This window comes from Eptatretus burgeri, chromosome 17 (assembly GCF_056783735.1).
Source record: "Eptatretus burgeri isolate ZD-2024b chromosome 17, Ebu_testis_v1, whole genome shotgun sequence".
Lineage (NCBI taxonomy): Eukaryota > Metazoa > Chordata > Myxini > Myxiniformes > Myxinidae > Eptatretus > Eptatretus burgeri.
Genome location: NC_140977.1, coordinates 43,852,257 through 43,867,212, shown reverse-complemented (window position 1 = coordinate 43,867,212; position 14,956 = coordinate 43,852,257). Strand labels below are relative to the sequence as shown.

At 45.2% G+C, this 14,956-nt stretch overlaps 1 protein-coding gene across 4 annotated transcripts in view; it reads right to left on the bottom strand.

Annotated features, from left to right (window-relative positions):
* Window positions 1-14,956, bottom strand: part of MDN1 (midasin AAA ATPase 1) — a 134,467-nt gene that overhangs the window by 80,772 nt on the left and 38,739 nt on the right. For all 4 annotated transcript variants that reach the window (XM_085862458.1, XM_085862461.1, XM_085862460.1 and 1 more), the window contains exons 21-26: window positions 14,820-14,956; window positions 14,572-14,694; window positions 9,641-9,838; window positions 4,949-5,056; window positions 4,518-4,706; window positions 4,164-4,262 (exon numbers count right to left, since the gene is read on the bottom strand). The exon at window positions 14,820-14,956 is cut by the window's right edge and continues 72 nt beyond it. In XM_085862458.1, the coding sequence (XP_085718584.1) occupies window positions 4,164-4,262; window positions 4,518-4,706; window positions 4,949-5,056; window positions 9,641-9,838; window positions 14,572-14,694; window positions 14,820-14,956 (854 nt within the window). The remainder of the gene's footprint in view (window positions 1-4,163; window positions 4,263-4,517; window positions 4,707-4,948; window positions 5,057-9,640; window positions 9,839-14,571; window positions 14,695-14,819) is intronic.

Here is a 14,956-nt window from a genome sequence, read left to right as displayed (position 1 = left end):
ACTCACGGCGCCCCTCGCTCAGTGCTGCCGTTTGTCCTCCTTGAGACGCCCGTCTTCCCGGCAAGGTCCGATGTTTGCTGAGGTCTGTCGAGTTCTTCTCCTCGGCAAGTTCCATCGAAGGCGATTATCTCCAGCTCTGTCCCCGGTGATAGTCTCTGAAATGAGCCACATTCGCTCGTTTTGTGAGCCAAAAATCAGATTAAAATTGGCTCTTAGTGAAATTGAGCTTCCCTATTGGTCCATAGCAGTTGTAGCCATGCCCTGCCAGGCCCCAAAGACAAAATGTGGCTCAGTCGCTTGCTAACATGGCCACGCTTCAGTGCTCCGACTTTCACATGGGGCTATGGTTTTTGGAGGCGCTCTCTGGACCCAAACGTGCGCTGACCTTTATTCAAATATGGGATTTTATGGAAATCCCTGCTCTACCCGTAGGTCCTTAAACAAGCTCTAATCACGCTTCGAGTTATGCTCCAAAATAACCCGACCTTTGTCTCAGCATCCCTCGAAGCTGTGTTGAGTGTTTGATGAATATGTGGCAGTTGCTGCGGTTGTAAAGAAGTAGAAATATGTTGTGGCATTTGTAGTGAGGTCGGAGTATGTTGTAGCATTGTGGTGAAGAGGCGGAAGTTCCTTGTAACCAAGTTGTCAATAATGGTCGCATTTGTAATAAAGAATGTAAGCATGGGTTGATTCGAGGATTTTTAGTGGTCATCTGAAGCGGTTGTGATGAGCGTGGTATAATTTGGTGAGCGGAAATGGCATTTGGAAATTGGCGCGCAGTTTTGAATGGAACATTGGCATGCGTACCGCAAAGGATCCACTTTGCTCTTTACAATTAATGTATTGGGGTATTTTTTAAATCTTTGCCGGTGGTATTGGGGGGGGGGGGAGGGACAAAGGGGGTGATGTAAATTCTAGATATAAATGTGTCGAGTGTAGCGTCGCCTCCAAGTGGGGGAGGGTATTACAAGTCTCCCCCATTTATAGTACAGTATTCCCATCCTCACGTTTTCCAGTGCAGTTCGGTGTTTTTCATTATAAGCAGGAGGTATGTTTTTGTTCATGCATGTAACCCAGTTATTTCATTGCTTATACACTGCCCAAGTAAAGGTATGCATCAGAAGAACGTGTTGCATGCTTGGAACAAAATCGCCCATAGGGCAGGTACTCTGCTCGTAATGAGAATTTAGTAGCCTTTCAATTTGAAAATCTCTAATTGTCTGTCAAGCTGCCTGCATTAATCAATCACCTTCTAAATCATCCTTCCCACTGGGCCATGTGGTTTCCCCCACGGATCAATGCTCCAGTCTTTGCGCCAGCATACGCACTCGTGCCTCAAACCCTGCGGTGTCCACACGGGACCTTGGGACCTTAGGAACTCAAGAAGATTCTGCGGTCACCAGGCCTACTTCAGCTATGCCTGCAGCATGGGCCACATTACCCAAATGGCATGTCTTGCATGCTGTGCGTCATGCTGTGCCGTCTGCACGGCCCTCGTCGACGTTCTTTAAAATAGTTTGAACAGTCGGCGACGGCAAAACAAGATAGCGAGCAATATCGGCTGGTCGTTCACCATTCGTATTTCATTTCACTTTGGATAACTCGGCATTCAGCCAGAGGCCATTCTCTCACTGCGTGGAGGTTACGTCGATCCCCTCAGCTTCAGTCGGAAAACGATGCAAGTGTGAAACTATTCGACAGAGAGCGATCCAAAATAAAATGATGATGGATATGTGAAACGATGAACAGCAGGACGACTTAAAGCGGGGACCCCCTGCACTTCAATGCCTTGACTCATGAGCAAGTTTGAGCAGTTTGGAAAAGGACCTGGTTGTGACGGTACCGGCCTCATTTAAGCCTCTGTTTAGCAGCTTAAACACCAAGGCAAAGCCATCACGCAATTTTGGTGGGTGCGATATATGCAGCTGCACGTTTTACGTGGTTACGAATGGGTGTGGAGGCCATTTGGCCCATCATGCCTGTGCTTTATCCACATTCCATTAATTCAATCTTTCAGTTTATTCTTCATCAATGTTAGAACCACAATCCCCACAAATTCTTCACCACAAAGGATAAAAATGTTCAACCTCAGCGTTTATTGGACACCTGCAAACATCTCGTTGCATATCTGCATACATACCTTTTGAATATGGGTAAGAGATTGGACATTACTCACACAGATGCATCATCCTATTCTTGTTCTTGCTCATTTACATTTTTATGGTATAATTTGTAGATGGAGTAGATGACAAGGAACGGAAGACAAAATGAAGGACATAAGCCAAGCGAGACGTGCTTGAGGTACGTGAAGACGATTGTTGGTCATCGGCATGACGTATAGGACTAATATCAATGGCGATGTTATGCATACCGGGCCAGAGCCAAAAGGCTCAACCTGGGGCTGGAGTTTCACGATCGGGCCGAGTTCGATTTGCAAATTACGATAAATGGAGACGCAACTGGGTCGAAAGGCTCAAACCTGCTGATGGAGACGAGACACAAGTATGCTGGTGGGAATCTGGAGCGTGCAGGGGGGATACTAAAATGGGGCAAATTGTGTAGACCCTCTCGTGACTGTCTACAAGAAGGCTGAAGTAGCATGAAAGACAAAGTTGGAAAAGGGCAACGAGCAAAATGGTGGGGTAAATTAGACCTAAGTCACATTTGCCACGGCGGCCATGGGGTCTTCAAAATCTACAGCCACTAGCAATTATACGGCGGCCGCAGTATTTCCACGGTCACACAATGTAGCAGTAACATTTGCTTTTATTTTTCGGGGAGCTGCAGGTCGTATTTAGGCCTAAGTCACATTTGCCACAGCGGCCGTGGGGTCTCCAAAATCTACGGCCACTAGCAATTATACGGCGGCCGCAGTATTTCCACGGTCACACAATGTAGCAGTAACATTTGCTTTTATTTTTCGGGGAGCTGCAGGTCGTATTTAGGCCTAAGTCACATTTGCCACAGCGGCCGTGGGGTCTCCAAAATCTACGGCCACTAGCAATTATACGGCGGCCGCAGTATTTCCACGGTCACACAATGTAGCAGTAACATTTGCTTATATTTTTCGGGGAGCTGCAGGTCGTATTTAGGCCTAAGTCACATTTGCCACAGCGGCCGTGGGGTCTCCAAAATCTACAGCCACGAGCAATTATACGGCGGCCGCAGTATTTCCACGGTCACACAATGTAGCAGTCACATATGTTTTTATTTTTCGGGTAGCCGCACGGCATATTTATAAATCGTGGAGACCGAAAACGTGGGGGTGCCATACGGTCTTTGATTTGATGTCGCACGGTGACCTTAGGGCATTCCTGCGGCGGCCATAGAATTTTCAAGGCAGACGCAAGGTGCCGCAAGGCAAACGTGCGGCCAGACGGACGGTAACGAGTGGGGTTTTTTTTCTTTTTTTTTTTTACCAGTTTTTTTGTTCCTGCTTGTCGAATTGCTACGGCGAACATAGAAATGAAAAAAGTTATAACTTCGCGTTATAATTCCACGGCGACCTTACGACCTGTAAAATATAGCCATACGGCATAGGGCCACCCCGAGACCACCGCAGAAACTCTGCGGCCGCCGCACATTTCTGTCAATTCAGAGGGCGTATGGCCGCCATATCCTCGCCGTAGAGCAAATGTAACTTAGGCCTTAGGTCTTAGAAATTGTGGAGACCGAAAACGTGGGGTTGCCGTATGGTCTTTGATTTGATGTCGCACGGTAACTTTAAGGGGGCCCTGCGGCGGCCATAAAATTTTCAAGGCAGATGTAAGGTAGCCTCAAGGTGCCTGCAAGGGGACCGCAGGGGGGCCCTTAGGCGAACGTGAGGCCAGACGGACGGTAACGAGTGGGTTAATTTTTTTGTTTCAGCTTGTCGAATTGCTACGGTGAACGTAGAAATGGAAAAAGTTATAACTCCGCGTTATAATTCCACGGTGACCTTATGGCCTATAAAAGATAGCCAAAAGGCATACGGCCACCGCAGAAACTCTGCGGCCGCTGCACGTTTCTGTCAATTCAGAGGGCGTACGGCCGCCGTAGAGCAAATGTGACTTAGGCCTTAATGAATGAAAAATAACGACAACTTCAAAAGTGGGCATCCATATATTATGTACACAAGCACGCCAGACACACACCAGTCTTTATTTGTACAAATTATTAATTACCTGAAGGGTCTCTGGAGTGACATGAAGGGGACCACGTGGTCCCTCCACAAGTTCCTCGACGTTATCAAATCCGAAAACTTGTGCGAAAAGCGAATACACCTGCAGAAGAATGTCATGGTAAAAAAGATTAAGTAAGCAACAAGCATTTGTATCAGGTCTTGAAAAACGAGCACGTGTGATGGAGAACAAAATGGGGACATGAAATATTAATTAAAAAAAAAAAACTGAGGCACACCACAGGAATTGGCGAAGGATGTGGACAGGTTATCATTTATATAAAAAATAAAAATAAAATATGCAAATGAAATTTTTTATATTGGTCAAAAATCGGTCGACCACTAGTACAGGCCGCACCTGACGACGATCCTCCAAACTGCGCATTCGCTCTGCATAGACGAGACCAATATGCTGACCCAGTCGCTTTGGTCTGGATTCCATCTCCTCCGCGGCGAGTTCACACCAGCGAAGAACGTCACGGAGGTTGAACTCCCATGGGCCACCAAGCAGACCCCAACATCGCTTCTCCAGCACAGCATGACACAGCTGCCAAGCAAAGCATTTGCAGAACAATCAGCGAAACCACTAAACAAGCATCGCCACTATGGCGTGTTACAGAAAGACGACCACGACAACTGATACCACACTGAACACTATACTGAAACAACTGACATCACTTCAGAAGCATCTCATGCAGAAATTATTATTCCTTCTTTAAGCCCTGTTAACGGCTTCCTCTGATATGATGGGACTTAAAAGGAGGAGAGCTGGGCGTCTGAACAAGTCACCTGGTTGTTGAACTCCACAATCTTCCCCACAAATGATGGGTCGAGAGATGGATACATGGAGGCAGAAATTAGTTCCATGTCTGCTGCGCTCAGCTGATCAATGTACACCTGGATTGGACAAATAATGAGAGGAAGAACAAACCACTCAAACCGTTTTCTTTAATCAGACATATGAAGATTCAACAATGTGCAAAATGAGCATCGGGTGAGAGGTCAAGTGATGACCCATGCAAACTGAAACAGCACAAAGTTGTTAAAAGTTTTCTGACTTCATTTTAATTATGAAAAGGTTTTTCAACAAAACGTGTTGTGCCATAAACAATAACATTGATGCTAAGACCACAACAAAACAAGGCCAGGGACTTGAGTGGTTTGGACCACTCGGCTCAAGGTCTCGAGCGGTTTGGGCCGAGATGCTCAAATGCAGAAATAACTGGCAGCCAATGCACATAAGTAATCGTAAATAAAAAGTAAAGAATCGGGAAATGGCCAGAAAATCTGATCCACCCCTAAAAGTGCTCAAATATCTTTGACATCGTGAAACAACTTGCTTTCTACTCAACAGCTTGAATTGCTACATCAAAGAGTACAACACAGTAAGCCTGGTGTTGGCTTAGCAGTTTAGGTGGCTGGCTTGGGATCTCAGGGTCCTTAGTTCGAGCCCCATTGGCCGCTGAATAATTGGCTGATAACATGAAGTGAGAAAAGTGTGTGATAAAGACCGCACTGTAATCAGTGCTGTGAGAGGTGAGGTAACATGAGGTGAGGAAAGCGTGTGAGAAAGCCATACCGCACCGTAATCGTAATTATTGTCAGGTCAGGCCAGATCAGATCTGTGACTTGCAACAGGTACCATGTAAACCTGCACTAACCTGTTTCATGGTCAGGTTGTCGGCGACTAAACCGTCTCCCCCAGCAGGTTTCCTGGTGAGGTGTGTGTATGATATGGACACCCAGCAGGATTAAAAACAAAACCCGTCAAAGGGCGGAGGAGCTCCTTGTGAGCCAACGGCCATCCATATCTGGTGCCCAACTGTGTCAGCAAATGTCCTCCTGTGGTTGGGTTACTTCTTATTAGGAGGTTGGTGGCAGGATTTGCACTCCGGCCACCGTAAAACACTCCACTCCACAAAACACACTAAAAAAAACCCCCCTGAAAACCTCCTGCGCAGCTGCACTTTGCAGGGTAGCTCACCGGATGACGGGATTGGAACAAAGCCTTCGGGGCACACGGGGTAACCTTCCTGGGTCGGATTGTGGTCGTGTGTGGCGGAGTGGTGCTGAGGTGTCGCCCACAAGACGGCGGTCTCCTCGAGTTAACCTGAGGCGGTCCCTTCGGGTGGGTGCCGGGAATGCCCTGTCGCTAAGAGAGGATGACCACCTGTCTCTTATCACCTGAGTTCCAGCATTTGAACATTGGTATTGCAGCACTCTCTGAGGTTCGGAGACCAGATAGTGGTGAGATCATGGCAGGTGGTTACACTTACAACTGGTCAGGTTGCTCTGATGGTCACCATGACCTTGATTTCGCAGATGATGCAGTCATCTTTGCGGAGATGTGGGATATATTTATGGTGGCCCTCCACGAACTGAACGAGGAGTTGGATCCACTCCCTCCCGTTCGCAGGGTTTAGGTTCCTGAAAATTCTTACGTTGGGCAAAACCACGATGCACAAAGTTAACGCCTTGTGGGAAAAATAGGGTTTGGGGAACCAACTCTAAAATTTATCGACTTTTTGCCTAAACTAGTAAAAATGAAAAATACTTAAAATTGTAGATGATGATATTGAGATGATGTCGACATTCCTGGCTTCGGGTCATCAGACTTGATGAAGGAGATGATCTTTGTCTGCTTTGCCTTGTTCTGCATGTCCTTATAGACCTCAGTGTAAAGTGCCATGACAGAGTCCATCTCACGCTTGAATTCCAAGCACCTCTCCGTGAAGACTAGGGAAAACCTCTCACGATACGTGCCACATTCTGCTTTATCCCACGTGTTCTTTCACGCTCCTCAACTTCATCTTATCCCCCTCTCCTCGCTTCAAAACAAACAAATATTTTCGCTCAAAAAAAATAAAAAAATCCTGAATTCATTCTGCCTCATTTCCTTCCTTGGTTCATTCTTTATTCCTTCCTTTCTCATGACCTCCCAGTGGAAGCAACATTCCTCATAAGTGAATTAATTTGCTTCTTGCTTAAAAAGCTTTTAACAACACTATATGTTTCACTTTTCCTTATTTCACTAAAACCCCATGTTCTTCTTCGTCATAACTACTTACTGTCACGAACACCCCAAATTTAAAAGACGAGCGAACAAACTAAATCATGTGAAAGCAAACTAGATCACGCAATATCACGAGATAGTCCGTGCGGCACAATATCTCAAGATCAACGAGTGTGCGATGGAGGGCAGCGTGAGGCTGTGAGGTGAGATGGAGATGTGGGGTTGCGTGTTCCTCCTTGCCAGACCACGATAGAGCGAGAGACCCACGTCACGATTGACACATTTTACCACGATAATTCAACTGAGATCAAGCGAAACCGCAATGCGAAAACCCACAGTTTGGATGGGCCTGCTGTACAGGTTTCCTGGGTCAAAACTAAGATCCAGTTTTCAATGACATCTTGGATCCTGTTATCTTATCTGTTCCTGTTTGTGGCAAGGATGTTGAGATCACAGAGAATCACTTCCTTTGGCAGTGATATTAATGTCTCCGCATGTGGTGAGCCAGAGGTCGATAGACGTCTGGGTCAGGCCTGGAGAATCATGGATTCACTGGATCATGATATGTGGTGCAGTTGGTACCAATGCAGGACGACGAAAGCTGAGTCTTTAAGTCCTTGGTGCTTCCAGTCTTGCTCTACGGATGTGACACTTGGACTCTGGCCAAGGATCTGAGATGGAGACTCAACTCCTTCAGTACAAGATCTCTTCAGAGAAGCCTTGGCTATCGCTGGTCACTGTGTCCAATGAGCGGTTCCCGAGAGCGACTCAAATGAGAATTGTTACCTCTAGAGTCCATGAGCATCAGCTGCAGCTGTATGGACATGTGGCTCGTTTTCCTGACACTGATCCAGCTCACCAGATTCTCTCAGCGAAGATACCTCATGTGTGGAGGAGGCCAATGGGCCGACCATGTGCCTCATGGTTATAGCAGGTTGATCGGCATTTCAAGGAGATGGGGATGGACGAGGCATCTGCCTGGAGGATGGCCAGACGGAGGCCCCTGGAGTACCGGTGGAAACTGGACGCAGTGACGTGCAGCTCCAGCGCATGCTCCCATACCTGACCTGATTCATCAATAATGTAGAGGTCGACCGATATGGGTTTTTCAAGGGCCGATGCCGACACTGATATTTGGAGAGCAGGGGGGGGGGGGCGATGACCTATATATGCATCTGATTAAACAATTTAATAATAAAAAAATTGAGAATTATAGGAACTTGTTGAAATTAAATTAACAAATGTATTTAACACAATATTAACTGAGCTTGTTCACTCATGCACATGCACATCACAGTGCAATACAGGCCAACTGCCAACATTATTTGAATTATCAACACAGTGATAATGTCGAGCAAATTTATGCAGGTAACCAGCCACAAATTCACGATCCTAAAATCCGGTTTTACCTGAAAACCACCATTTTTTAAGCTAAAACTGGAATTTTGTTTCGGTGAAAATGAATGTAAAAGAAAAAAAAAAGAAAAAAACCCAAACATTTTAATTCCCACATAGGTTCTAATACTAGCTGTACGAGAGTGGGTGTGTGAAAGGCTGCGAGGTGGCCCCGTATGTGTGATGTCTGCGGAGGTTCTGCAGCATGAACAGTGGACGTGGTGAACATGGCTTGGTTCGCCGTGGGAAATGAAATAAATTTAGATTTGAAAGGTAGGAATAAACTGCACAGTCTAACTTTTTCCTCTTCGGCATATCGAGCACTGCCAGCAAAGTCTCACTAACGTTCCGCAATAGCCACCTGACCTGAAGGTCAACAATATGCCAACAATATGCCGAATTGACACAAAGGGGAGCTCCAGATGCCAGGCATCACGAGAAGGAAAGTTTTTATATTATTATTTAATTTAAATATCGATCATATTCAGCAGCATCATCTGCCGATGCCAATATCCTCAAAATGCCAGATAAAGCTCACACACGAGATGCTAGTCTTGGTTCTAGTCCATCTTTGTGGTACCCTGGGTGCCTCCCCAACCACGCTCACCACATACCAGTACTTGCTCCACAAGCTGTACCACAGAATACCATGCACTGCAAAACCGTGCAGGACCAGGCAGGACCCACGAAGAAGAGGGTGCAGGCAACCAAACCATCCCAGAGCGAAGCAGGAAACAACCAGGTAAAAGAAGAGCATTCAACAACGAACCCACTCCCAAGGCCGTTTACCACTACATTTTGAGAGAGCTCAGAAGTTGTGCTTTTAATGCAATCTGCATCTACATCAATCCACCATCGGGTTAGACTGCGCTCACTCGCCCCTGCTCGAAACAGCATTGATGTCCATGCCCCAACAGCAAACAATAAGATCATTCACAGGATGATTTTGACATTCACCTTCGAAAAAAAACACAAGACAAATATTGTACACAAGTCCTGATGTGAAAATGGGGATCACTGTAGGTATAAAAAGACATGCGAGCAAAAGATGTTCTACCCCAAAATCTACTGACCTGTGTAAACCGGTTGAGAAAGGAGCGTGGAAGACCACGTCGTCCACCGCCTTGTTGCAGGGGATTCTGGCAGCCAAAAACCCTCGTCTCGCCTCGACGCAGATGAAACGTTGTACCCAATTCCGGAACAAAGATTTCTCCACGATGGTCCAGGCAGGCATTCAGACCCTCCAGCACAGACTGAGAAGCTAGGTTCAGCTGCAGGAAAACGGGGCAAGTTCAAGATGTACCTGGTGGCACTTGGTTCACACACCACTGAAACAGAAGGTTCAAGCTCAAAAATATTTATAATTGTATACATTTTCTCCCATACAAATTCAGCCTTGGGAGTTTATGATCCACTCATTCTGCTAATGAGAAGCAAAATCTGTAAAAAGAAGGAAAAAAAACCCAAAAACATCTTTGCTGGCTTTTCATCTTTCTGCTCGTGTTCCCCACTATTTCTATTTCTCCCTTTGTTTCATTCTTGATCTACCAACAAATATTTTTGTGATTTTAGCACTCATAATACATTTCAGTAATTACACACATTCTAATATATAAAACAGAGCAGTGCAGGTATGTCTGCATGTCCGGTAACTACTTCCAAGACCCTTGGGTGATTGACACGAAAAAGTCAGGGTATACTTAGGGTTTGACAACATCCCCACTTAAGTTTTCTGCAAAAAAAGTTTTTCATTTTTTTCAGATTTCTCAGAGATATTATTTGGGTTATTTCTCCATTGTGGTGGACCAGTGGGATGAAAAGGGAACTCCTGTCCGGGGGACGAGAAATAAATAAAATTGCCCCGAAAAAACGGAAATATTAGATTTGTGAGGATGCTTAAAATTTGAGCTGGAATTGAGCTTATACTTACAACCAAGGTTGTTTGTAGATTACAAGAAAAAAATGCACAAATACATACCTTGCATAAAAATATGAGTTCCCCAAGAAGGAACTTTAATGTGGGAAGCCATTATGCCCATCACACCTGCACTAGGTATTGCCAACATACTGCTATGTTTGTGGGGTAGATGGAGGAATTTCAGAGTAAAGATAGGATTGTATAGTGCATCATGGTCCGTGAACGAGCAGGAGACATATTGATGTAATGTAAGTAGGGAAAACTGTCAGCTTAAGATTGTTACGCGTCACTGCATGGGGAGCGGTGTTGTGTTAATTAGGAAGGAATTAAGGCTAATTTCTCCCAGGATGTGAAAGCCTCCTGTGACCTTTTCCTATGTTTTTGCATTTCCAAAACTGGAAATAAAAGAACCATGCTTTCAACAACAATAACAACAGACTCGAACATTTCCGAGCAGGCAAGGAACCCCTGCCTTCTCGGCTTCATGCCAACAAGCTACGCCCCAAGGCTTATGATTGGTTGGTGTGGCGTGAGAGGAAGGGGACATGATCAGAGAGGAGATAGTTGGTGAGGTACGTTGTGGAAAAATCAAGGCTCTCGCTCGCTGGCTTCTCCTCAACATGTCGAAGAAGGCTGCTCGATTCTCATGTTTGTGCTGTGTGAATTTGCCTGCATGCTGGAGCAAGACAATAGCCATTACTGTTCGGCTGAGTTGCGAAGTTGTATGTTTATGAGAGGGAGAGGAAAAGAGAAGAAGAGAGGGGCGTGCCTCGTGGCCTTATCTCGGGGCCTCAAAAATTGTCCCGTCGTATGGTCAAGGAGAAAGGCGGCACCTATTTGCAGTGAGTGGACCTATTGGTTTGTGAGAAGAAGCTGCATGGCGGTTGGTGAGCCTTGGCGTTGAATACTGCCACACGAATACCTCACGCACGTTTCTCGCCCAGAGAGTGGCTTGGCACCAGGCTCCTAAAAGATCACTTCTGGATCCGAAGCTAAGTGCCAGAATAAATGAAGGGATTTTCTTTTATTTTATCTTTCCCCTTGTCTGTATTAAAGTCTGTGTGGAGATGTCTCAAGATTAGCTTTAATTTACCTCATGCTTTGATTTATTTTTATTACATCACGCTTCAATTCATTTCCATTAAACCCGATTTATTAAGATTGCTTGCGTCTGTCTATTCATTGTGGGTTCGAGTATAAACCAGTATGCCTGTGTCTGCTCCGCGTCCTCGCCGCCTCCCGTCCCACGCGCGCCATAATTTCCAGGGAACTCGGCTGTTCGCCTCCAAGGGAAATCATTCAGCCATCCGTCCAGGTCGGTGTTAACCGCCTGTCCATAACTGGGTCAAGGGTGGGAATCAACTGAACACCCTGGATATGACAATACGGTTAGTTGTTTGTGTGTATACCATCCTTTTAAATGTCAAGCAAGGAAGCAGCACATACTCGTTTTAAAGTCTTTGATATGGCTTGACAAAGATCCGAATCACAAACTTCCCCGACTCAGAGCAGACCCTCTAACCATTACACCATCGTATCTGGTAAAGGTATATTCTCTAGCTAGGACACACACTTATCTCATTGGAAGAAAGCCTTTAAATAAATTGTTTTTAGGACATGTACATAGCGAGTGCAGAGCATAATTCTTAATAGCCTCATACCAAAAAAAACTAGCATCCGTTGAAGACAAAGTCTTCGATATCCCCTGCCATAGTAAATGAGGATTAACAAACTTATATTCCCTAAGCGTGTGCAATATGTATGTGAAGTTTCCCCTTGATCTGACCAGCCGTTCTGGAGAAGATGATGTTTGAAAGTTTTAGGGTAAATTCAATATGGTCACCCTACCATGTGACCTATCAATTAGAAATTAACAAACTTGTGAAAGGATGTGTTGGGGAAAGTGTATGTGAAATTTTGCCTCAATCTGTCCAGCCGTTCTGGAGAAGATTTTTAAAATTTATTAATTTTCAATCCAAGATGGCTGACGAACCAAGTGACTGATGACATCATAAATTCACATTCTGCTTCCAATCCTGTGGTGGAATACGTGTGTGAAGTTTCGTGTTAATCGGATAAGGTGTGTTTTTCTATCCAAGATGGCCGCCAAACCATGCGACTTGTGAAGTCATCATTTTTACTATGTATGCAGACATGATGGAAGATGATAGTTGCAAATTTTCGCTTCATTAGGTTATGTGATTCTAGAGAAAACATTATTTAATATTTTTCTTCAATCCAACATGGCTGCCAAACCATGTGACCTATCAATTTGAAAATATCAAAAGACACCAGTTCACCACTTGCTTGATATGTGTACCAAATTTTGTAAATATATATTGAGGGGATTTGTAGTTAAGCTCCGGAAACGAAATGTGACGGACGGACGGACGGAACCCATTTCTATATCCCCCGCCAACTTCGTTGGTTGGCGGGGGATAATTATTGCCCCACGTTGCTCTTTCACAAGCAATTGTGTTTTGAACAACAGGGCTAAGGATGACCAGGGAATGGCTGAGTGATGAGCACATCACCCGTAATGGTCAATTTCAAACAGCTTCGAGCCAACACCTCCTGCCTGGCTTATCATGTCGAGCCCGTTCCAACAAATTGTGGTGTGTAAGGTGAGCTTCTGGCGCCTTATATTCAAACTGCTCCAGGGCATTGGGCCTTGAGAGTAGTGAAAGCTGCATGCTAAGGAAAATGAAAACTACAAATCAAAACCAATGATGGTAGATTGTTATTTTTTGGGGTTTTTTTTTAACGAGCCGGCCCCGGGTAGTACCACCATCCAACCTTTCGTGATATTAAATGGCCTCACTATTTTTTGGGCTCCTGGGGTGGGCTGCTGAGCATTGTCCAGAAAAAGAAGAAAAATAAATTGGCAGTAAATTTTAACAGGGTTGAGGCGTTCTTGACCAGAAATTTCAAAATTATGTCATTCCACCTCACTTACAATCTTAAATTTCAGCACATGCATTTAATCATTTTTCCTCCTCCTCCTCCTCCTCCTCCTCCTCCTCCTCTTCCCTTTATAAGGGGTGAGGTCCGATGGCACCACACTTCTGTCCTGCCTTAACCATGATGCGACTGCACACTTCCCTCTGTCCTCAGCTAAATCTTTCCACTCTCCAAACCACCCATACCACTTTACAGATATCCCTCCTCACACAATCCTCCAATCTCAACCACTGCCTGCCTCTTTTCCTCTGACCTTGCACCCTCAACCTATCCGCTTTCTTTGCCATTCTCCCTTCACCCATCTGCACCGAGTGCCCAGCCCATCTCAGCCGGCATTTCACCAACCTCCCCGTCATTCTCATCTGCCCAGTAATCTCCTCCCTCAGTTCATCCATCCTCTTCACTCCCGCAATCCTCCTGACCCAATTGTTCTCGCAAACCTGCAGCCTCTGTTGTTGTCTCTCTGTCGGTGCCATTATGGGATAAAAATTGTTTCTCAGGTGCCCTCAAAACTTGTATTTTCAAAAGGGCATTGTGACTCAATTTTGCAGTCATTAGATCTACTCCTTCTCGTGCACGATAAACAGTTACATGAGGATGGACAGGATTGAAAATCATCAAGTTTTGGATGTGTGAGAAAATTTGGCTCTCACTCAGACCAGGGATCAAACCCAGGACCTCAGGCTGATCATAACAGCCCAAAGAAAAAAAAATAGCATTCCTTTCCTGTAGTAATTATCTGCAGACTACTGTTGTAGGACCTGCTACCAACTATGGTATATGAGAGTATAACTCTCATATACTATAGTTATAACTGAAGCATTTTTACCTGGGAATACTCTGTCAACAGAGCTAAATCCATAATAATCTTGTTCTTGAGATAATCTAGTTTAACTTCTAAATAAGTTTCCAGATTGAAAAAGATTTGCCTTTTCCTTATTTTTTTTAAACACCAAATGCACCAACATGGTACCCATCAACATTACATTTTGACGGTGGAGGACACCAATCAACGCACTGCACATTCATAAGTAAACAAGAGATTCACAATTAATTGATCAAAATGACAGATCAGCACACCAATCACTTGTCCAACAGGCTAAAGAATCACTAATGTCACGGTACCTCGTCAAGCATGATCCAATGGCCGGCGCGGAGGGCAGCGAGCAATGGACCATCCCTCCAGGCAAACTCACCACCTCGACCACCTTCCACCGGAAGGTCTGCTCCAAAGAGATCACTCACATCCTGAGGAGTGAAGGAACATTAAGAGTGCACGTTGGAAATTAATCCTTGACCAGCATATGAAATAAATTTTGCAGCTGGACTTGGTTTTGAGATGATCCTTTTGTAATCAAGCTGAAAATTCACACCGTATGTTCTGAGAGATTGATGCGAATGAGTGTGTGGCCTGCTCTGCGAGCTATTGCAGCCACCAAGCTTGTCTTGCCCACTCCTGGTGCACCTTCCAGAAGGACGGGACGGCCCAACTGCAGGGCACGGAGAAGTC